This window comes from Myotis daubentonii, chromosome 1 (assembly GCF_963259705.1).
Source record: "Myotis daubentonii chromosome 1, mMyoDau2.1, whole genome shotgun sequence".
In the NCBI taxonomy this organism is placed as follows: domain Eukaryota; kingdom Metazoa; phylum Chordata; class Mammalia; order Chiroptera; family Vespertilionidae; genus Myotis; species Myotis daubentonii.
The window spans coordinates 77,688,208-77,712,677 of NC_081840.1; the positions used below are offsets into that span (position 1 = coordinate 77,688,208).

The window sequence follows — 24,470 nt, forward strand, 5'->3', positions numbered from 1 at the left end:
CATGTGTGCCCAACCCTAGACTGCAAGCACCATAAGGACAGGGATGGTGTTTGAGCAACTCTCCACTCTTTGCCCCGTGCCCAGCACAGTGCCTTACAAGCAGAGGTGTTCAGTGCATGGTTGAGTGAGTGAAGGACCTACCACCACCTACCCTCCTTCTCGTGAATTAGCAGAGCTTTGTTATTGCACACCCAAACATGGAAAGTCCACTGAGTTCCTTGCCAGAGCAAGGACATAATATTTTTCCATTGTTTATAGTTAAATACAAGGTGGAGTAAGTGAGTGAGTGGATGCATGAGGTATCTGCAGGGCCTCGTTTCACTGTGCCTACCAGGCAGGAACTGCCTTGGTCTTTGGGAAGGGAACTACCGTATCCGTGAGTTCTAGTAAGTACCTGGTTATTAATGATCATAATGCTTGTACTTATCCTGCAGGCTTATATTGCACAGGCTGACTAAATGTCTCCTTATTCTTTAATTCACGGGGTATTGCAGTTTAGTAATGAAAACCATTAAAACAAAATGGAAAAAATGGATTCTGTTCCCCAACACTAGTACTCCAACTATACCCTATGTTTCATTTCATGCTCACAAATAATTTTTAAATACGTTAAAGTGATAAAGGAATAGAAGGTTACCTAGAGATAGGAGCAATCTGCTAAACCTGAGACTGTGTGTAGTTGATTCCTAAGTAAAAATGGGGATTGAAGCTGGTCTTCTTTGGCTGGTAAAACAGGATTACTGGGTAAAATAAGTGTCAGGGTTGTCCAAAGAATATCACTCAGACACTTCTCAGGCTTCCCCCTACATCATCCACTATGGTGCCCGAAGAAGAGTCTTTCACAGCCTTGATTTCATGGCTTAGTCTTTATTCCAGTAATAAAAAGGGGGGATCCCAGCCAGTGCTCCCATGGGGAAGGAGAGATGCATGCTAATCACATTATCAAGGCAGCTCAGGCATTGTTGTCAGGTAGCACGTCTATGATTTATAACACATTTATCCCTGGGAGTAGGACGAGATTATCAGTAAAGCCCAGTAAGCAGGTGATATGTCACTAAAGCAGGAGACTTAATGTGGCTACTGAGGCCCATTGAACTTACTGCAGTATTTGTAGGGCCTGAGTGTCAAAAAATTAATGGTTTATGCAGACCTATATGCATTCTGATGTAGAAAGAAATGTTAAAGTAATGGCACAGAGTATAGAAAAATCTAGCTGTGGAGAAAAATAATCATAGACATGAACCAAAAATAACAGACTATAACAGCCAAGTCAGAGAGTTGATCCTAAAGGAAAAAACAGAAAGTTTGCCTGAACCTTTCCAGTTCTTCTAAACCTGGCTTGACTAGTGCCTCTGGGTCACAATTTCTTCACCTGTAAAATGAAAACATGTAATATCACCTCATAAGTTATTTTAAAGATAAAATAAGCTAATGTATATGACAGCACTTTGTAAATTATTAAATGCTATACACACATAAAATATTATGGGCTAGGTCAGCTAGTGTGATTCAACATGGAAAGAATGTATATGCAGGTTCTTAGCTACTTTTCATAATGGATCTATAGTCATGGGCATTAGTGAAAACCACTCTCTCTTCCACTGAAGTAGAGTGACTTAAATGCTACCCAAATGAAAGTGGCAGGAGATAGGAAGCCATTCTGCAAAGGCCTGCACTGTAGTGTGAATGTTGGGGGTAGCCAAAAGATGACCTTCGGAACTGGAACAAAGCTCCAAGTCATCCCAAGTAAGTCTAAATTCCTAAGCATGTCTCCTTCCCTATGTTGTCTCCTTTCTGATTGTAATGTATGGAGCAGATAATAGAACATAATAGGCCTTTCCTGGTCATTTTCAGAAGGCTAAAGAGATAGTAGAAGGGTCCTGCCTCTATTCTCTGATGTTCTAATATGAGAAATGAGAAACAGTAGATTTGCAGAGGATAAGAACTAAAGAAAAGACAAGTGGTGGTGTTTTTGTTTTGTTTGTTTGTTCACCACACCTGAAGCAGGATGTCCTTTAATCAGAGGACACCTGGCTCTGGGGCAGAACAGGACCTGAGTAAGAAATAAGCCTCCCACTGAGTCTGCAGAACAAGTTAACTTGGCAGAGCAGGAAGCCGTCACTCCATGATCTGGATCCTATTCCATGACATTTCAGATTGATGGAAGTTCAAATTAAGAGAGACACTGTGGCAAGAATCTAAAACTTGATAACTCTAATGGAGACACAAGGACTAGATACATCTGTTGAATAAATAGAGCTGAAAATCATGAGTGTGATGGTGATAGATCCAGACATGTGGGTAGATAAAGACTTCATTTTAAGTGTTACACAATAAATGCCCAAATTTGAGTCAAATGGCCTGTGTGTTAGTGGAATGTAAAAAGAAAGTTACTTTGTAGGTAAAAGGACCATATTTCTTAGTCTCACGTATGAGAAGGATGTGTGGGGCTTGTGAGTGTTTTTGGCTGACTAAGAAACACTGTGGGAACAATGCAGGCTATCAGTGGAACTTCGGGAGTGGGACTAGACTGCTGGTCAGGCCTGGTAAGTGGGAATAATGGAAAGATTGAGGATAAAATGTCTTCATGGTCTCAAGAAATGATGTGTAATAATGGGTGAGCTGAAATTTTGGGGGATCACTATTACTAGAGTTCTGATGTCTGGTTCTAGCAAAATAATTATATATATATATAATTAAATAATATTATATATATACATATGTATAGTATATATGTAATACAGGTGCAATATCACTCTTGTAGGAATACAAAAAAGGATTCCTCTCTCATAGATCCTCCTAAGATTTGTCTATCTTATGCCTTTTATCTGTCTCATGCATCTAGGCTATTTGTGTCTTTGGTAGCAATGCTAGTTCATTTGTAAAATAAGGATAATAACATCTCAGCTTGTGACACAGTTGTTGTAGTTGTGGCCCAAAAGATTGTTAACCAGCTTCATACATGATAGGTTATCCATAAGTGATGGGGTTTTCTTCCCTCTCCCCCAAGTGAAAGCCCAACACTGCAGGCTATTTTTGTATGAGGGGTTGCTATAGTGTGAATTCAGGATACAACACATTCACCTTTGGAAAGGGCACTATGCTTCTCGTCTCTCCAGGTAAATGTTGACCCCATCCCACCCTAGTTTTCCTCTTACGTAATTTAAGGCATCTACATGTTCTCACTGTGTTTTACCTTTATGGATGTATCATCCTTGTTTCGTCAGTTGACCTATGAATTTAAGATTGAGCCTTCATGGAGGGCTTATTAAACTAAAAATAGCTAAGAAAAAAGATTGAAATAACAGCAAACCTAATTCACTGGGTCAGAATGGAGTAGAGACTAACATCCTAGATCATTAGGACAAACCTGATTTCTCTAGAAATAGCCTGGCTTCCTGTGTAAAGCCTGGACTATAGTCTCTCCCCAGGCATCCCTCCCATCCTTTTACCCTCTATCCCAAATTCAGCTGCGGTATCTTGGACAGTCTGTGATATATACAGCTACGGAAATCTTTTATTACTGGGAAGATCTGCCTATTAAAACTGAAAGTTCCTTGAGAACAGTCTCTTCATCTATCCCATCAAGTGTCTAATATGGTCCTTTTACAAAGTAAGTCATTAAATGCTTGTTTAATTGAAATCAAACACCCAAAGAAATCAAGCTTCCAGGCAAAAGGGGAGAAGAGGATAAAGTAATCACCACAGTACATTCAGTGTGTGGTGGAGAAGGAAAAACACTAGATTGAGAATCAAATTGACCCTGTTTTGGTCTCTGCTGCCAACCAGCAGTGTACTTACTGTAGATCTCTTGCCTCTGGGCCTCATTTTTCTCATCTGAAAATTGGGAAGTAGATCTGGATAACCTCTCTAGTCTCCCAGCACCAACAGCCTATGAATTTATTCCATTTGGGGTCATGGGGAGAGCTATTTTCTCATATGAATAAGTCAAATAACTATATTGAATCTTGAGTGTTTTCTAACTCATTAGGTAACTCAGGAAAAGAGGTGGAGTGACAGAAGGGAGTTTATTATGAGGCATCAGACACTGTGGGACTCATGGGAGGAACAAACAAACTCACTTTTGGGACAGGCACCCAGCTAAAAGTGGAGCTGAGTAAGTGTGGGATTATATGGTAACTACAAAACGCATTCTGGTGATGGTGAACAAGAGAAAAGGAGATTTCATTTTTGTCATTTCTATGTTATTTACAATTAACTGTGATCTAGTTTTGAAGTATTAAGAATTGTGGTACCCAGATAAATTAGTGGAAGTAATCAAAAACTGTATGAGCGTATTTTCTTTGCATTAGAAATTAGCAAACCGTTATGATTTTTCCCATGATATAAGTCTGACAGAGCTCTGTCTAATATTAACTATTTTAGCACTAGAATTAAGCTAAATGGAGCCTGATAAAGGGGCTGGGTGCGGGGAGAGTGTGGTTAGAAGAGCTTAAAATTGTCTGGCCACGATGTAATAGACCCTTTCTACTTCCACTGCCATTGATTCAGAGACACACTGTGGGGGAGATATTCAAGGTCATTTTATCCATGCCTCAAATAAGCCATACTCAGTTCACTTTATAGATTGTGTCCCTTTATACAAATCGCTGTCCAAGAAGAGTCAGTGACGTGCAGAGTAAAGAGCCCAGGGCTTCTGGTTTCAGTGTAGTTCTAGATTGGAGTAGGTCCCAAATGGCAATGTAACACTGAACCACGCATTGCCCCACTGTGTGTCTCATACTCCTCCAGTGTGAGGTGAGAAGGTTGAAGCTTTCAAAATCTGTGCTCCTATACCACCCTAGAGTTTATATGATTCGAGGGTATGGATTCTTATGGCTAGTCCATAAACAAATTCCATAACCCAAAGGAAATAACCTTGTTAGTCAATAATCTAACTTAACATAGAAATAATAAACATACACATAACATATGATATTTTTTGTCTTTAAACAACTCTATGGGGCAGGGGGCAGCACTCCTCTTTTACAGGAGAAGGAACTGAGGCTCAGAGAAATAATTGTCCAAGATCCAACATGGTTGGTTTTTTTAAAAAAGATTAATAAGTGGCAGGGTCTAGATTCAAACCAGAGTCAGCTTCCTGATCTCAAGCCTTGCTCTTTCTACCACATTATGTCACAGACCCTATGCCAAGGCTTATTTAGAAATGAGAGATAATGCCAATCACAGTGAGTAAGGAAATACATGGAATTTATCTTTTGTATTCTTAGATATTGCCATCACTTAGAGTCGGAGCTTTGGGAAATCTTGACTTGAATGCCTCAGGTGTCCAAAGTATTCTCTTCCCATTTTAATGAAGAAACAAAAAGTTCAAGGGCCACTGGGAGCATTTACTACAAGGGAGAGAAGAGAGAGCTGGCAGCAGCTACTCCCTTGCTCTGACTTCCCCTTTCCCTCACTATTTCTTGTATTTCTCCAGGTGGACCAGTCACCAGTTTGACTGATCTGCAAGTGCCTGACTCATTTGTGTTATAGAAAAATGCAACATTGAGGGCAGTTTGGACATTGCTAGATGATATAATTTTACCCCTAAAAGGGAGCTAAGGAAATGCCTCATTCAGACTTCTTTATTTTTCTAATAAGAAAATTATGCCCCAGGGAGGTTGGTTGAATTGTCCAATATCATCAAGTCAGTGAGATCTGGGGCTGGGACTAAAGCCTGGGGATGGGGATCCTGGTCTCTGGTTCTCACAGAACAGTGACTCCTCTTTGGTGAACTAACCTTCCAGTAGATAGGAGCTGTGAGATATGTTCGGGAACCTGGGGGGAAATAACAAATGGGTTTTGTTAGGGGAGTATTAAAAAGTGCTCTTGATATTAGCAATGACCCATACGCTCCCTGGGCCTGCTCCCCAGCTGTAGTATAAAAATGGAAGGAAAAGGAAATGGCCCATTTTGTCACAACACAAACCACTGTGGGAAATACTGGAAACTTCAAAGTTTTCTTTGGGACAGGAACAAGACTATTTGTTAAAGCAAGTAAGTTCCATGAAATAACTTGGTTTGTATGAGTGAGGGGCATCTGTCTTCGCTGATTCCCCCCCCCCCATGGTTTGTGTGTTATTTAAAGAAGATAAGTGGCCCGTGATAACTGCAGCATTAGATAGTATTCATGAGCATCAGTCGTGCAGGAAACATGAACTGCACACTTAAAAGGCACGGGTGGATAAAACTACCCGAAGTCCTGTCTAGGACTGAAACACTGTAATGATATGAATGGCTTTTTCAACTGAATGGCTGTGACATTTTTATATAACCCACTCTAGACAAAGCAGGATCCCCTTTTGGATTCTGCCTTATTTCTTGTCATCTTCCAATGCTCTTGGGAAAATGAAGGTTAAATAGCTAAATTATATACCCCCTCCCACTTTGGTACATGCACAGAGACACAGGAACTCGCCCAGTAACTAACGTGTGTGTGACCTAGGAATCCCAGCTACAGGGTGCCATTCTGTACAGAGATATTTCAGAGTGTGAATACAGGCTTTCAGACACTCATATTTGGAACTGGCACCCGACTGTTGATCATCCCACGTAAGTCAGATCTCCAGAAATGTGCAGCCCCATCTCCAATACTGGATTTATGTTTTTATATGTAACATTTAGCATGGTCTGTAATAGGATATCATCATCATTACTACTACCACTATTTTGTTGTTATTGAACATTACAATGCTACTGACTTGGAATATATATTTTCTGTGTTGTTATTCTTTTTACCCTTTAAGGAGAATCTATGTCAAGATAGCAGAAGAAAAATATTTGAGTTTACTTTGGAGTCTAAGATTTTCCTTGACCATCCCGTATCCCCCTCCTTGCTGAGGTTCATATAAACCTCCCGACGCTTGGGGTTTTATACTGCCTCATGACCGTCTCTGAGAAATGCTTCCTTGGGTTTTCCCTGCCTAAGCACTTAGATATTGTACCTCCTGTTTACTTAGCTTTTAACCTCTCCCAAAACGGGCCTCCTTGTCCCAATAATTATGGACAGTAAAAGTAAGTTCAATTCATTAAATGATTATTGAGTATCACCAACAAGCCAGGGACCATGATTGGTTTTTTAAGAAGAAATAAGCAAAGAAAAGACGACGCTAAGATAATGCCCCTGCTCTCAAGAACTTCCAGTCATGTCAGACACTGAGTGAGCTAAGGTGGGCGCTGTGTTTGGTCCTGCGCGGGACCTGGGACCTGGCGGGGAGCCCTGTGGGCCGGAGGCAGGACAGTGTTGCCAGTGGAGAGTCCAATTCCCGGGCAGAGAGGCAGCGCAGCCCATGGATGTTTCAGGAAAAGGAGCAAAGTGTGTTCTATGCTAAGATGTTTGACTTTCTGGAGGACAGAAAGCCCCCTTTGTGCAGGAAGCATTGAGTGAGGTGAGGGCAGAATCAGGAGTGAGTCAGGCTGAGGCACCAGGCTGGATTGCTCAGCCTGAGAGGACGTGGGTTCTCGGAGTCAGGCCCAGGCTCTGTGGCAGGTGCCCCAGCACGGGGTGCTGGGAATACTCTTTCTCCTACACCTTCTGGCAAAGTGGAGAATACACTTTTGCCCATGTCCCTGAGAAAGTGGTGTCTTCTTATCTGGCCTGGCAGCTGAGGTGGGAAATGCCTGCCTGCTGCCGGAGTCTCTAGATTTACTCACACCTCCCGGCCCATGTAGGGGGCAGGTTTTCACAGTCTTGTGAAACTGTTTTACCTAGAGGAGAAATAGCTGGGGGCTGTGTTTGTTGATAGCTGTGGTGAGGAAAATGGAAGCCACCAGGTAGCTGGTGCTGTTACAACTATCAGGGAGGCTCCTTCAGTCCCTTCCCCACCCCTTACAGGGAAAACATTGGGGTCCGCCCTTCCAGGTTCCCAGCTTTCAGAGCTATGGTGAAGAGTGTGTGACCTCCACTAGAGGGTGGGGAAGCCAGGACCTTTTTGTAATGCAGCTACCTAGAGTGTGACTACGGAAACAACAGACTCACTTTTGGGAAAGGGACCTACGTGGTGGTCACACCAAGTAAGTGAGCCCAGATTCTTCGGTAAAAATGAGCCCCCTCCAGTGTTGTTCCTACCCCAGTGCAGGTCTACTTTTTATTTCCTTGGGAGGGGGCAGGATGTGTCTTCCACTAATGCCACACCTCAGGTTCTTAGATGGTCATTGTCCCAAGCCTTTACCCTCCCTTGTCTCAGCATCTCTACTGACCACACTCTCATCCTCTGTTCCCTGCTCTTCCCTGAGGCTGGGTTTCAAACTCAACAAAGGACCACAGAAGTGAAAGCTGGAAGGGACCTTGGGGAAGTCTTATTCATGTTGTAGAAGGAACCAGAGGCTCGGAGTCTAAGCGTCTGTCCAAGGCCATGCCGGGCAGGCAGTTTGGGGCCATGTCGGGGTTCCAGCCCATCACCCCCACTCCTGAGCTTGGCAGAGCCACACAGCCCTCGCTAGTACGGCCCTCGAGCCCAGCGAGCAGTCAGCTGAGGGCCGACAGCACACAGCGGTCAGAGACTGAGGGTAGAGTTTCCACCTCTGCCCAGGACTGCAGACCAGCAGGCCGTGACTTCTGTGAGCTTCACCTCGTGTCTCTGAAGTAGGAGTGTGATCTCAGTTTGCTCCCATCTTTCAAAAATGTTATGGAAATTGTTGTGACTTTTTTTCTGCCCTAGCCTTTCATAAAAGCAGGGCCCTGTGTGAATGAAGCTCATTAGAAATAAAGGAACCAAAGAGCTCTGGGGGCCTGGGCCTATTTCCAGGAGGTAAAGAGGGAAGGATGAACACACCAATCAGGAAGGCCCTGAATCCTCCCTGGAGTCTGGCCAGGAACAGGGATAGGCAGGGACCTGGAGTCTGGCCAGGAAGAGGGACAGGCAGGGACGTACCCCTGGCCCCCAGGAAGAAGGCTGCGAAAGGAAGCTTCAAAGAGCAAAGGAAAGGGAAAGACAGGACAGGGGAGCTTCCAGAAAGGCGGTCAGAACCCGTCAGCACAATGTAATATCAAATCTCCTCTGCCTCCATCCTTGGGCACATAAGGAGCCCCTTACGTCTGCCAACAGAGGTGCAGTCAGGCCCTCAGTGTTGCCTAAGCAGGCAGGTCGGCGGCGGCAGTGGTGGTGGTGGTGGTGGTGGTGTGGGGGAGTTGCTGCCCCGCTTCTCCGCTTCTCCGCTTCTTGCTTCTCCGTTGACAGGAGTGTGTGTTTTCTCCTGGGGACCGGGGTGAGGAGCTGTCCAGCCCCTAACCCCGGGCTCCCATCACTGCTCTGAGGCCATGGCTCAGGGCCTGAGGACAGCTGTGAGAGATTCCTCCACCTCAGGGAGCATGGGCCAGTGTTTCCTTGGATTGTTGCCCTGACACCCCTGGGCAGTGGGTAGAGGGGGTTTTATCAGAGGCTTTCCTGCTGTGTGTATCAGGAGGAAGCTACATACCTACGTTTGGAAGAGGGACCAGCCTTGTTGTTCATCCATGTGAGTATTATAGAAATGATCAAGGGAAATGTAGACAGAAATACATTTTGGAAGATATCGCAATAATGAGAGTCTGGTCTGCTCGTCGTGGAAGGAGTCCTTTGTTGTCTGGGAGTAACTTATCAGAGTGTCGGGTCTAATGAGGCTGTGTGGACAAGGGTTTTGCACGGTGCGTGCAGAGGACAAACGTTTTGAGAAAAGAGACTTCATTCTTGGTTAGGTTGCTAAAGCAGAACTTTATCCCTGACAGCCAAGGGTCTACCCCGCCCCTCAGCCCTCTAACTGAGGCTCTCTCTCAGCACCTTCACTTGGACCCATGAGCTATTTGTCCTACATGAGAGCATCCCAGACAGGGTGCTGAGGCACCCAGTGGTGTCGGAGTGGGTGGTGGGGTGGGGACATTTCTTCTCTGACTGCAAGAAGCTGCTTCCCTTTCCCTCCTGTAAAGTGTTGCTGGGATCATCCTCTTATTCGCTACTACTGACTGACTGAATGCCTGACATGTGCCAGTGACTACACTCTGTCCCTCGTGTAATTTTTCATTTGATGATCATGCCCATCCTAGTGTTAGGTAGCTGGTATCATTCCCATTTCACAAGTGAGGAAACAGATGTTTGGGGCAAGTAACTTGCCCCAAATCACACAACTCGGAGTGACAGAGCCAGAGTTTAACTCGAATCTATTTTACTCCATTGCATTGTTAACCACGCCACTGCACTACCACCACCATCCCTCCTGCGCTCCGTGAAGTAAGAAGGCTCAGACCCAAAGGCCACCTTTTAGTCCTTGCTTGGCCCATCCTGAGACTTCTTTCCGTGGTGACCGTGGCAGCCTTGGCACAGGACTCAGCATTTCTGAAGAGTGAAGTCGTTAGACTGGGCAGGGAGGATGCAGGTACCGCAGGGAGGGAAGTAGAAACCTAGGAGGGCTGTTTATTGAACCTAAAGTGACACAGAGAGAGAAATTTATCCTCAAACCCATGGAGCAGGCTGTTTAAGAAGCTCTGTTCCCAAAACTGAGGGCTGTAAATGTGGGAGGGGGCCAGCCAGCCGCCCCGGGTGGCAGAGGGCAGGTATTTGTACTGCCATGTACCAGGGTGCAGACACAGGAGGCAGAACACTCACTTTTGGGAGCGGAACGAGACTCCATGTGCTTCCAAGTAAGTGCCTGACCTCAGACTCACCAAAGACACAGAAAGTCCCTATTTTACTTTCTTATGTGTTGAATCTGCACTTCCTGAGCTAATGTCTCATGTTTCTTTATGAGGCTTGAATGTGTGAAATTTGAATTCCCAGCCACTGGTTCAGTGGTGGTTTATATTCTAACAGTAGTAATTGCCAGTGGGAATTGGCCTTTTCATCGTTGCAGAGGCAGACTCTTTTGCTGTTCTTGGGTTCCTCTGAGACAAAAGATCTTTATCAGAAAAGACGTTGTGACTGATTATGCCCAAAAATTTATTTTCGTTACCTTCTAGTTTTCATGAGAGGTGATAAATTAAACTTCCCAAAGACCCTGGGCGGTGCACACACTCTTGCAAAACTCGGCATCTAGTCTAGAGACAGGGAAAGAACTTAATGTCAAAATAATGCAACAAAAACAATTAAAAGTTTAGGCAATGAAATCATAACAGTTTAAAAGAGAAATGAAATAGTCCTTATAAAAGAAGATAGGAAGCAAGACTGCATTAAGATACAATTAAATATTTAGAGGGCCTTCTTGTTCAATGTATTTACTAAGCAACTACTATATTCTAAGCACTTTGCTCCATGCGAGAAAGGGAGGGAGGGAGGACAATGCAGACCTCTGCCTCTGGGGGTCTCGCAGGGGTAAACTCGGCACAGAGGCGATTGCGCCAGCATCACAGTGTTGCAGTGGAGGCATACAAGTCACAGTGGGAGCAGAAAGGAAGGTGTCGGACCTCCTGGCCTAGCTGCCTGGTACATATATCCATCCTGCATGGCCCTGTAAACCCCGTGGCCAGCACCCTCCCCCCTTCACCCTTACACCTCCTCAGCCTAGCATAGGTGTCACTGAACAAATGATTGTTGAAAAAATGCCTCTGGTGAGGGAAGGCAGGGAAGGCTTGAGTGGAGGTGTAGTGGCTGTTTAGAATCTATTGGCTTAGACAGGAGCAAGGATTCTCCGACGGCGGTGTTAGACTTCAAAACAAGGAAATTACAGAATCCATCCACATGCTCACAGTGGGGGCAAGGAGAGCCCATCTCTCCAGGGGAACTTCCTCCCTGTTTGTCTGTTCGTTTGTTGTTTCATCAAGGCCTCTTCCCTGTCGTGAGGCAGTGCAGGCTGCATTTAGAAAGCCTGGAGCCCATCATACTTCTCAGGATCCAGCATTCAGAGGCATAACTACAATACCTGTGATAGGGAAGCAGCACAAAGGGGTCTGAGCAGCAAAAGGAGAGAGGCCTAATGATAACTACATGAAGTCCACTTGAGAGACGCCCCCACCCCAGGGAATGTCTCCATTAGGACAAGACTCTTCTTTGAAGTACACAGCTCCAAGGTGTGTGGGAAGGTGTGTGGAAGGAAGACTGATAAATTCACATGTGGGAAAGGCAAAGTTGCCATTGTTCCTAGTAGGTCAGCCCTGCAAATGTTGGGGCGCTTTGGGTCCTGCAGGTGGACTGCATCTGTATCTGCCCTCAAGCTGTGGGAGGAGAACTTGCTATACAATGGCTACCATGTCCAGCCATTGCCCAAATAGAATGGTTTCATAATGATTAGAAAGAAATAATCTGCATCAATGAGGCTGTGTCCACAGGACTAGATAAAACAAACAGGTTCAGAAGACAGAAAACTTGAGGATAAAATTAGGCTAAAATTTAGGATGGAATTTTAAATACTTGGAACTAGAGAAAGGACTTCCAAGGAACATATATTTAAAGGTGCATGTGTTCTATAGGCGTTGATGAGTGGTGTTTTGGTGTGGGTGTTTTTTTAAGATTATTGGATCAAATAGGTTTGAGAATCTCTGGATTTCTTTACCAGCAGGACTTCTCAGAGCCTTTAAAGTAGTACTATACATTGTCAGTCTTCAAGTACACTTGTCTAAACCACTCTCAAACTTTGGAGACTTTTATTCTCCACATGGATATCAACCTGAATCTTAAAAACCTCCAGAGAAAGAGTTCTCGGGCCCCATAACTTTCTCCAGATTTTCACAACCCTCACAGTTAAGAAGTCCTCCTGTGCACTTATGTGAATGTTCCCAATTTTAATCTGTCTTTCTCTGCCCTCCAGGAACCACTCTCTAAAAGGGGTGTCCTTCATAGGCCTCCACTCCATGAGTAAGCCCTACCCATCTTTTCCACTGTTATAAAGCTACCCTTAAGATTCACTTCCAAAATTAATCCCTGGTTCTTCTCCAGGCTCTTCCAATTCAGCTGTGGGACCCAGAATGGGCATCCACCCTCCAGAAGGCCAGACCAGCTCAAGCTGGCTTTGAGGGAAAGGTTCGTGGGATGCTTACAAAGGAAGCTGAGGAATTAGGACTCAGTGAGCCAGACTTCTCTCGTGTGTCAGAGATAGGGGGATTTGGAAGAGCCTATAACACAGGGACAGGATGCATCACTGCCCAGGAAAGCTGGCCCTGCCTGGTTAGAGTTCTTGTAAAGCACCCTCCTATTGTGTGGCATCTGGTGGCTATAGTAAGCTGATATTTGGAACCGGGACCAGGCTGGCTGTACACCCATGTGAGTAAGACCATGCAAATGACCAGAGTAAAAGTAACTGATGACTTGTCTATGAGAAAACAAGCAATGATTTATGGCAAAGTCAGGGATAAATGGAACATTTGTTTTCCATTTCTACAAGCTCTCGGTGACTTAAAATGTTCCCATTTCTCATATTCAAGACAGAAATGCCAAGAGCCAGCAGAGTAAATAAAAATCTGAGCAGAATAATTTATGAAAACGTAAAAAGAGTTCCAGATACCTGGTGCTATCAAGCAACGCCTATAACATCAGCACCAGATAATCTGAACATTCAGGAAATCAGCTAAGTGTCCTTGAGGGGAAAGAGATGGTTAATGGCAAACACAAATTCTCTCGTATTGCAGCAGGTAGCTAAATTCCCTGGTTTGGCTAATGAGCAGAAATCATCCTCTCTGGAGTTTAAGTAGAGTTTTGAACCTCTCTCAGGATAAAGGTGACTCCGACCCCTATTTAAACAGCAGTTATGCCTTGTGAAATAACAAGGCATGGAGGCAAGATGGTAGGGGCTTATAGCACAGCTTGGGAGGCTGGCAGATCTGGGGAAAATTCTGTCTCTTCTCTGTCTAGCTAATAGTCTCCAGTTTCTCAAAAGCAAAATGACAATAACCACATCATCATAATATGAGACAATACCCAGTACATAGCAAGTAATCAATAAATGATAGCTTTTCTAAATTATTATTATCATCAAGGTATTGCTGTATTAAAGCTCACATTATTACAAAGGGAAAGGGGAACCGCTTCCCTGGGAAATAGGAAGTCTAAGAAACAAAGACCCAGGGAGACTTTTAGGCTGGTGCTCTCAGATCCTGGTGGGTTCCAGCAGATTAACATCAGGAAGGTTATTGCAAAGTCCTTACTTGTAGTGGGGAAATACTGGTGCTACCAAGCTCATCTTTGGAGCAGGGACCAGAGTGAGTGTCCAGCCAAGTAAGTAGAGTGGGGCAAGGGTGGACATTGACAACTAATTCTTTTTAGTCCAAGAGGCTGAGTTGAGCCCAGGTGTTTTCTTCAGTAAGATCCCAAATGGTTCTTTCCACTCGTCCCTCAAATATCCTCCCATCTAGCCCTCAATGCCCTAGAAACATCCTTAGTCTGGGACCTAAAGAATCATGAAGCAGGTGATGAGCAAGTAGTCCTGGGCCTTCCACGAGAAGATCCAAGACACTTCTCCCCTGAGCAAGGAGTTCTGCTCTACTAAATTATTGGTTTATTAAGATCACAACCTCCAACCCGGAGCACTACAGCAGGATGGGGCAGGAGGGAAAGGATTGGACACACCCGAGACAAAATCTCAACACAAAAGAGCAGAAGGTCTAACTCTAAAGAGGGTGATGCTCCAGTCCTTATGGAAAATCAGTGCTTTTTCTATTGAAGTAGGAGGTAGGGCCAGTGAGTTTCTGTGCTGGTGTCAACTGCAGTGTGCCTCTGGAGGAATGACTGGTAAACTCACATTTGGGAAAGGGACCCGAGTGTCCATAATATCTGGTGAGTCATCCCAGATGGCACCACTTGCAACCCCATGGGCCAGTGCCATTGATCCTTGCCCTTGGAATCTTGGTGATGACTATGGTAAGGCCAATTGTGGGTGTTCTAACTGATTGCCTTACAGAGGCCTTTATGAAGGAAGAAGGCATCATTATCCATCTTTAAAGTCTGTGTTTCTCTAGGTCAAACACATTAAAATTGAACTCTAATTGTCCAATGGATATTTTTAAATGCCTTCAATGTGGTCATCACTCAGTAAAATATTAGACGGAGTATAGAGACGTCTTAGATAGATTTCTGACCTGTCCCCAAATAGGATAAAAACTAGCAAAAGGGACAGAACTATTGCAAATTCAGCAACCTAAAGACTATTCTAGTATTGGCCAATTGATGATGTCAATAGGCACATTAGAGATTCAGAGGAATAGGGTGTTGGCCGGAAAGTTGGCCTAGATGGAGATGGCTTTCTTTATGCAGTAGAAAAAGGTTCCTTGAGCCTGAAAGATAAATAAGACCTATATGAACAAAGAAAGGAGAGAGAGTGGGTTCCAGACACAAAGAACAACAAGAAAGAAGGCATGATCTTAAGATTAAACAAGGCACGTGCAATCAGGCATAAGTCTGATAATAAGGTTAGATGGAGAGAAAGGCAAAGATGTCTTCTTAAGCAATGAAGAAAATGAATATGAGAGCCTTCAAGAGAATACAGACAGTCAAGGCCATAGCCAGCCACTGGGAAACAGAATCCAATTTAGAAATGCAGACCAGATAGGAAGGTGAAAGACCAGCTCTTTCCATGGATAGCTCATGGCCCAGGGACCTCCCCTCTCCTTCCTCAATGGGCTGGAAGAGGGGTTACCCCATTCCTCAGAGGAGAAACTAAGGGTTTCTGTAATGGAGATATTGGAAGTGGTATGGCAGTGTTGCCTCCCAGTTGCAATATGGCAAAGGCACCAGAGTTTCCATCATTCCCGGTAAGTCTTCCCAGGAAGTGTTACTGCTTCCTAATGCTCACCGGAGCCTCAGCAGGATTCAGTCAGTTTCTCTTACTCATATTTCTGGGTTCCTAGGGTCTAACTGCAAAGCACAGATTTCGTGGTAAGGGAGCTTTCAATCACTGCTGTGGCCCTGGGGACCTAAAGCACAGAGCATTGGGACAATGCTTTTGTGGTTAGTTTTGAATTCAAATGAAAGGTTAGGATCTAGAATAGCTGAACTTCCATGTTGAAAAGTCTCGCTAGAGCTACCTTTGGAGATATCGTCTATGGTAGGACATGTTTATCTTGCTACGGTGGAACAGGATGCTTCTCTCCCAGAAGCCCTTAAAGCCCTCGAAATGAAAAGTGACTTATTTCTTATTTTCAGATAAAAATATTAAGGTTGCGCCAGAGGTACATGGGAGTAAAAGTAAACTGGGGCTTAAAAAAATCAAGTTTAGAGATGAGTACCCAGCTTCTTTAACCAAAAAGCCTAATAAGCAGAAATTTTGCAAGCCTGATGGTCAGTAGCCCATGTATTTATTCAGCAGTTGTTTGAGCACCTCGTACTAGTATGTGGTAGATACCAGGGATGGGCAGTAAACCAGAGACCGGCCTGCGCTGTCACGGAGCTGACATCCCAGGGAGCCAATACTCTTAATGGGCATATAAAGGGCTTGAGAGAGGAAATTCAAGATTTGGAAGATTATGGCAGACCCTGAATGTCATGCCAAGAAGTTTGGCCATTATTCAACAGGCAGTAGAGAATCCCTGGATTATTTAGAACAGACAGTTCTAGCCAAATACTTTGGAGGATGAGCTCAAAGAGGAGATTGGTAAGGGGGATGTGGGGAGAGGATGAGCAAGGGAGGAAATCAGAGATAGGGAAGATGAACAGGAGAAACAACAGCAAAAATGCGGATAGGGAAGCCCAAAGGGTATTAACTGATAAAAAAAAAAACAGGGTGTGAAAAAAGCTAAAAATCACCTCAATTATTCTGACTGCATTTATTGCTATTTTATTTTGATCTCTCATCAGCAAAGCTGAGCAATTGGTCTGCCCCTGGTAGTCACCCCTCACAAACTTCAGGATGGCTTTTCAGTCTCACACTCAACTCCTACTGTCTTTCCTCAAAGTCTCATGATCCGTGGCATCGCTCTCTCCGGACTGATGCTTTCCAGTAGGACTTTCTGTGATGTGGAGATGGTCTATCAGTCTGCACCACCCACTATAGCACCCACCTCAGACAATGAGATTTTAATTTTTAACTGAATTGTTAAGTTTATTTAATTTTAGTTAACTTTCATTTAAATAGCCACATGTAGCTAAAGACTATCAATCATATTGGACAGCGAGGTCTTGACCTTCTCCAGCCTGATACCCACTGGCTCTAAGACTTAAGTGAGTGTTGAACCAGGACTCAAATTGGGCATCTGGCCCCCACAGCCATCCCTCCGCCCCCTTCAGGCCAAACTGCATCTGGTGCCAACTTGTCCTCTGCCTTCTTTTGGAGGCCACATTCTCTCAGCATCTCCACATCCTCATGCTCCCCTTGCCAGTCAGGCCCACGACTCCCACTGATGACTAAAAAATCCTTTGGGGTGTGTTGGTCCTGCTAATGACTTCCCATCCCTCCCCTCCCAGTAAAAGATTTATGTCGTAGGACCTTAACCCACAGTGATGCCAAGTCCCACAGTACGCGGAGATTAGAGGGAAGCTGGCAGAATCCTTCGGGGCCAAAGCTTGGGATGTCCCTTACATGTGACCATGGACCCAGTATGCTCTGCTGCTCCAGGGGTCGCCCCACCCGCAGGCAGTTCTGCCTTGACTCAGCATCCCAAGACCATGCCAAGGGCTAATTTCCCGTTTCAGGTCCAGTTGGATGTCTGCATTGCCAAGGCCACCCTGGCTGGCTCAGTAAGTGGGGTGCAGCACTAGTCTGAGAAGCCTTGTGTGCATGGTGAGGAGCTGTGGGAGCAGAGAACCACAGGGGCAGGAAGCTGTAGTCCCAACCCTGCTGTAATCTCTCTGGGTGGCCCCAATGTGTTAATCCTCCCTGCAAACCTCTGCTTCTTCCTCTAAAGGCAGGAGGTCTGAAAGAACAAACAATGAGAATTACATTAAAACACTAAACCCTACGGAAATGCTGAAAAATGATTCTCAGCACTGAGGAAAAGCCTTCAGCGACTCCTGCTTCCTGGGGGTGAAGAGTAGAAACTATGCATTACTGGGTAGCACATTGCAGTAACAATATCCTGGTAGTATCAGTAGCTACAACTACTTACATCTGTTCAATACTTTATTAAATATAATTTTATATGGAAAAACTCTTATTAGTTTCCCAGAAAAGCCTACTTAGGAAGGTGAATGAGGTAACATCTTCATTTTACAAATGAAATTCCTGAGATTTAAGGGGTGGTATGACTTGCTCAGGCTTGTATCTAATAAATGGTAGAGCCAGGGCTTGGATAGAAGTCTTCAATTTATAGTCCAAAACTTCTATAGATGTGAGAAATCTCCTAGTAGTGTGACTCACCTTCTAACTTAATTCCAGCCTATTGTAAATTTCTAGGTCCTCCCAATGCCCAGCATAAGTGGGAGAGGCCAAGCCAGATTCCAAGATGTACAGTTTTTTTCGTTGCTGGGCCTTTTCTCTATGCTCGCTTGTCCTGCCAGAGTTGTGTTTTCTATCAGGCCTGCTGAGCATTTGAAGAGGTTCCTATTGAGTAGAAGAGGAGTGGGCCTTCATTTCTGGTTTCCTTGAATGCAGGCAGGACCTGGCAGAGGGCATTCACTAAGAGCGTGGCCTCTTGGCCAGGACTCATGGCTTGTACCTGTGCCTGAGTCCCAGTCTGTTGCAAGCAGGTGGTTTCTAGAATGTTCTTTTCCATCTAAAGCTCGAAAATGTCACCTTCCGGGCCCAATGAGCCCTGCTCTTGCCCATCACTGGCATCTGGACTCAGGCCTCGGTTGGGACAAGGAGAGAAACGAGCATCTCCTAACCCAGCTCCTTTCGGCCCACAGATATCAAGGACCCTGACCCCGCTGTGTACAAGCTGAGAAGCCCTACATCCAGCAACACTTCCGTCTGCCTACTCACCGACTTTGATTCTAACGTCAATGTGTCACAAGACCCAAAGTTCACTGTGGTCAGCTCTAACAGCACGGCGCTGGACATGAGGGCCATGGATTCCAAGAGCAACGGGGCTCTGCACTGGAGTGACAGCCCTGGTTTCATGTGTGACGACACCTTCGGTAGTGAGACCTTCTACCCCAGCTCAGGTGAGTACAGCCTCCATGCCTGTGCAAGCAGAGTCTTCCCCCTGAGGCCTAGCTAGGCGGGCGCTCTCTCAGGCCGATGATAACTAAGTGCTGCTGTGATTGGTGGCCTCAGCTTCATTAATTGTCAGCAAAGCCCCCTTGTTACTGAGCTCCAGTGAGCCCCATCCCAGCAGGCCACAGAATGTCCTGGGCAAAAAGAGAAGGGGAGAGGCGGGCAGGAGAGGGCACTGGCTCTCGGTCTCACTCACTCTGAGTTCCCACCTCCCTGCCTCTGCTTGAGCTGTTTGCCCCTTACCCCTCTTCCAGGCCCCATTCTAATGCCCTTCTCCAGTTCCCTCCCCTTGTTTCTTTTTCTCAGCCAGCCCCTGACCTCACTCAGTCATTCAACAACCACTGATTGTGCATACATGGAATGCCAGGCACCGGAGTACTAAAAAAGCCCAGTGAGGGGTTTCCCTAAGGAAACTTCATTCTAGTTGAGGGAAACCATCCGTCAGCAAGGAGAAATCTATATAGCTTCAGATTATAGTATATGCTTTAACTCGGAGTTGAGGAAACAGCCACCTTAGGGACAAAAGTCAGGAAAGGGCTCTCTGGGGAAATTTATTTGAGCTGAGATATAAAGGATAAAAGCCGTGCCAAGGGCAGAGAAAGGACCCTGTGGAGACCTGAGGCAGGAGCTTAGTGAGAGAGAAGAAGATCAGTAGGAAATGAGAGGGAAGAAGCAGGCAAGGGCCAGATCAGAGGACCTCTCAGATCATGAAAGGGCAGGTATTATTCTAATTACCATAAGAAGCTATGGTCTGGCTTTACGCGGGGAAATAACATTTGGTTTACTTGTTAAAAGAGCACTTTGACTGCTGGTGGGGATTGGATTGCAGGAGCAAGAGTGGAAGCAGCAAGGAAGCTAATGCAGCAGAGAGGTGAGGGAGGTCAGGACAGGGTCCCCTAGTTGGGACTCAAAGGTAGAACTACGCAGAGATGAGAAGGAAAAGAGGGTATCAAGGAAGGTGGCTGGATTTTATGCCTGAGCAGCTGAATCAATGATAGTGTCATTTCCTGAGACGGAGGAAACAAAGGAAGAAATTTGGGGTAGAGGGATGGACGACATTTCAGCATCTATACCCCTATGGCACTTGTCACTGTGTGTATCTTATTGCCTCTATCGGACTTCAGCCTGGAAGCTGCCCAAGAACAGGGTCTGTGTCTCACGGTTCCTGTGGCCTTGTGTCACGTAACCTGAACTTTGCACAATCAGTGTTTGTTAGTGAGTGAAGTGGTGCCCAGAAGCCAGGGTGTTGGTCCGGGGGCTCTCCCAGCAGGTGCCCACATGTGACAAGTTCCCTCCAGATCTCTCCACGAGGAAATATGGAGAATTCTATAGACACTCACTTGTCCCACTCCTAGGAGGGCTGGAGTGGGAGAGTCGGCACACTCTGGACTCTAAGAAAATTTCTTTTTTTCTCCTTTTAGGATTTCCCTGTGATGCCACGTTGATAGAGAAAAGCTTTGAAACAGGTAAGAGAGGGGTCTGTCCTCTCTTTTCATGGCTTTGCACGGGTTTGGGGAGCAGGGAGCCCACAGTAACCCTGCCTGGGCGGGGGAGGTTAGAGGGAACTTGTGGATCTAGGAGTGACGTCCTGAGGAACAGGAGCAGCAGTTCAAGCCCTCCCCAGAGCTGCCGGGGTCCTTTCTGGATCCCCAGGTTCCTCTCATCAGCTCTCATTTTCTTTTCCATTCTGAGAAATTGGAGGCTGAGTCTCTAGGTTTACTCACCCAATGACTCACTTCTCGGCTTCTGAATGCCTTTCAATCACTCCACTGTCAGGAAAGCCTACAAGAGCTTCTGGGTGGCCCAGCGGTGACATTTCTAATGAGCTGACAGCCCTACCCTGACCAGGTCACCCTGAGGGCAGCTGCCCTCCATGCCAGGGGGTTTTGCCTTCTTTCAAGAAAAGCAGCAGAACTCATGCAGATGGTGATCTTCTCTCTCAAGGACCCCATCCCTCCTCCCCACCTACCCTGGGCCCATGTTCATTTCCACTTGAGCTGTTTTTATGAGTCATCTGCTTGTGGCTCAACCGCTGGCTTCTCACTTGGGGGCCCAGACCCAAGGGATTGCAGTGAGTTCTGAGCACCCACCTCCTCCCCATCCCCTGACGGGGCTCAGAAATAAAATAAGGACTAAGTGCAGTTGCTGTTTCCCTTTTGAAATGAAATGCTATTGATCCCGAGAAATGTACGAATTTTAGGAGGGGATGTGCACAGAAGCTCAAAGGAGAGGTGGATCCAGGTGCTGAAAGCCACCCCACCCTGCTTTCGGGAAAGCCATGGGCAAGCCATAGGGTGCTGTGCAGACTTCAGGTGCACATGCTTATCAACCACTGTGGCCTCTTGGTTTTGCAGATATGAACCTAAACTTCCAAAACCTGTCAGTGATCGGGCTCCGCATCCTACTCCTGAAAGTGGCCGGCTTCAACCTGCTCATGACGCTGCGGCTGTGGTCCAGCTGAGGTGAGCGGGCATCTCCGCCAGCCGGTGGGGTTTGAGGGTCTTGGGGTGGGTCCCCAAGCTCTGAAAGCAAACCTGTCCTCAGGATCTTCTTTTTAGGTGCTAAGTCTGGGCCCACCAAACTCCTCCGTTCTTTTTCTGTTAGGAGTTCCTCTTGTTGATAACCATGGCCTAGGATATTTGCGTAACACAGTACATTCCTCGGGTGACACAGTCACCTCAGCTGAGTCATGTCTCACAAAGTATGAGCAATGGCTATTATCCTCATTTTGGAAAGGAAGAAACTGGGGCCAAGTGACATCAAGAGCCACACACTAACGAGTGAGGAAAAAAAATAGAGAAATTCAGGACCCCAACATGCATTTATACTTCTACTGTACCTTCCATCATGCCTTCCAGCACATCCCTTTCACTGCAAAACCTGGTGGGGCTCCCAATTCCTTCCCTCATGTCCTGTGCCTCCAATATATGAGAAGAAATTACTCTCTTATTATTATATTATACCCTCATCCTGGCAGGAGGCTCCACACCCTTTTCCCCCAGTGTCCCTGGTCATCCTGCTGACCAGTGCATCCCATCCTACCACCATCAAAAACAACTCCAGGGTCGATTTGCTCCTAGAACTCTGCCAGTGGAGGCATCTCCATCGCATCCCCAGCTGTCCAGGATTTGTCTCCTCAGTGCCCAGCCTGACTTTTGTTCTTCCTCATTCCAGGTCAGCAAGAATGTGAGAGCCCAATGCTCGCTCCTCACCGCCCTTCTCTCCCTCAAGCAGAGACGCGCCCTCAGCCTCCATGAAGGAGAAGGCTCCCTCCACCTCTCGGGCCCCACTGACAATGCCACCAACTGGATCCGACCAGATATTTGCAATCAAGATGTTGAAGAGCTGCCAAATGCTGCTACCACTCCTTCTGTGCCCCCACGGCTGCTTGTCACTGCCCCATGTTCCCAGCAAAGGCAGAGGCCACTGCAGCTTCTCCTGGCTGTGGCCCCCTCCCCCTGCCAGAGACTGCTTCTGATGCCCCACTGGGTGGCGGATCACCAGGGGGTTCTCTCGGGTTCTAGCTCCTGGAGAATGTTGTGAGCAGCTTATATTTTTTTAAAATAGTGTTCATAAAGAAATACATATCACCCTTTTCCCCAAGATGCGGGGGAAATTATCTCATTATCTAGGCCCTGCTGTGCTGTGTATCTAAGCCACATTGTATATTCTGCTGCCCTGGCTTCATTAAAAGTGATTTGGAAGAGCAAAGACTGTCTTCTGTTTGACTGGGTTTGGTCGGGGTCACTTTCAGCTCACTGTTGATCACTAGCTGAGCAGAAGGAAACCAACACATTTGTCTATGATGACATCCAGGGAGCCTAACTCAACAAGCTGCATAAGTCAACCTCTTCTCGGAATAACCTCTAAAAAATTCCACTTAGAAGGCTGTGCTGGGGGCAAGGCAAACCCACTTAAAAGCTTGGGTCCCTATTCTTCCGTTTGCATGCCACACCACTGGGCCACTGTGGCAGGAGGCCCGTGGACATGGGCGGTAGCAACTGTAGTTAAAATCTGGCAGACAGGGACCACACAGCAAGTATCCCCAAAATGCCACCCACTGCCTCCTGTCCCCCAGGAACATTGCCTTTGCCTTTCCTCTCAGACTGATTTCCCATAGAAACTGTACATTGTCCCACAAATTTGTGGCTCGGGACCACACAACAGTCTACCGCCTGGGTCCCAACCCAGTGCCCAGCTCCTTGGGCCAGGGGGGGGGGGGGGCGGGGAGGAGAATGTGACCCTAGCTAGACTTTATACTCCCACCATCCTGGATGTGAGGATAAGAAAAGGGGAGATGAGCTCTCTCCCCTCGAGCCCAGGAACTAAGCCAAGGAGAGTAGATGTCTCAAGCCCTCCCTGGAGGACAGAAGGTGGGACTCCCTGGGGCCCCAGGAAACTCCTGAGCCTCCTGCTGCCTGAGCACCTTTCCTTGTGTCATAGATGCTAATGGGAACCCCCCTCAGCGATCACTCAGCCATTCAGCTCTCAATTACTGCTATGAAGACTAAAGCCTAAAAAAAAAAAAAAAAAAGACTAAAGCCTAGCCCAGCCTGCGTGAGCTTCGGCCCATGACCCAGGAGGTCATGCTTCGTTTCCCGGTCACATGCCTGGGTTGCGGGCTTGATCCCCAGTATGGGACGTATAGGAGGCAGCCAATAAATGATTCTTTCTCATCATTGATGTTTCTCTCTCTCTCTTCCTCTCTGAAATCAATAAAAATGTAATAATTATAATAATTAATCATAATAAACAGACTAAAGCCTAGTGGTCGGAGAGCATCCTATCTCCAAATACCTCTAAGGTCCACCTGCATGTCTCTGACCACATCAGTTAGAAACATGCAAGTCCTTCCGGCTACCATCCGGGCCTGCTTCTGTTCACGGCGACAGAGCCACCAGCTCAGCAGGTGACCTGGGTATACCCCCAACTCCATAAGCTCCAGGGTTACCACCTGTAAAATGTCAGCTGAGACTGGAGGCTGCCTCCAGCTCCATGCAACTCTGATTCGGAGGCATCTGTGGAGCTCCGCTGTCCGTGTCCTGGCCAGCCCCACCAGGCGTAGTTACAATCCCCAGGTCCCTGAGCCGCTTCATCCGCAGCCTCAACACAAGTCCCTTTAAAGATCACTAATAGGAAAGGTCTCCGTGGAAGTCCCATCACCGTGGCTCACTCACACGCAGGAGCACTGGAACCTCCCTCCCAAAAGCGGGAGGTGCCGCCTGCAGGGAACACAACACTGCCTGCTCATCAGTGTGACACAGGCCTGCGATTCCACCATTGGGGGTTTCTTTCCATTAATTCTCTTCCCCGTATTAGATGAAAATGTCCCTGGGAGAGCTAACAGAGCAAGTGTTTATCAACCGTTAAAACCTTAGCACAAATGAGTTTGTCTTCTTTCTCTCCTAAAGTGCTCATTCACTTCGGTCTGGATACAAAAGGTCAAGCGAGGGACAAGTAGGTGGCCTGGGAGGCAGGTC

General features: G+C 46.3%; 1 gene segment (V, D, J or C); it reads left to right on the forward strand.

Moving 5' to 3' along the window:
* Nucleotides 1–22,701, forward strand: part of LOC132240013 (T-cell receptor alpha chain constant-like) — a 57,970-nt gene extending 35,269 nt beyond the window's left edge. Inside the window, 4 exon segments of the C gene segment in view lie at nt 18,681–18,938; nt 20,412–20,456; nt 21,345–21,452; nt 22,165–22,701. Of these exon segments, the coding sequence occupies nt 18,681–18,938; nt 20,412–20,456; nt 21,345–21,451 (410 nt within the window).
* The last annotated feature ends 1,769 nt before the right edge of the window (nt 22,702–24,470 follow it).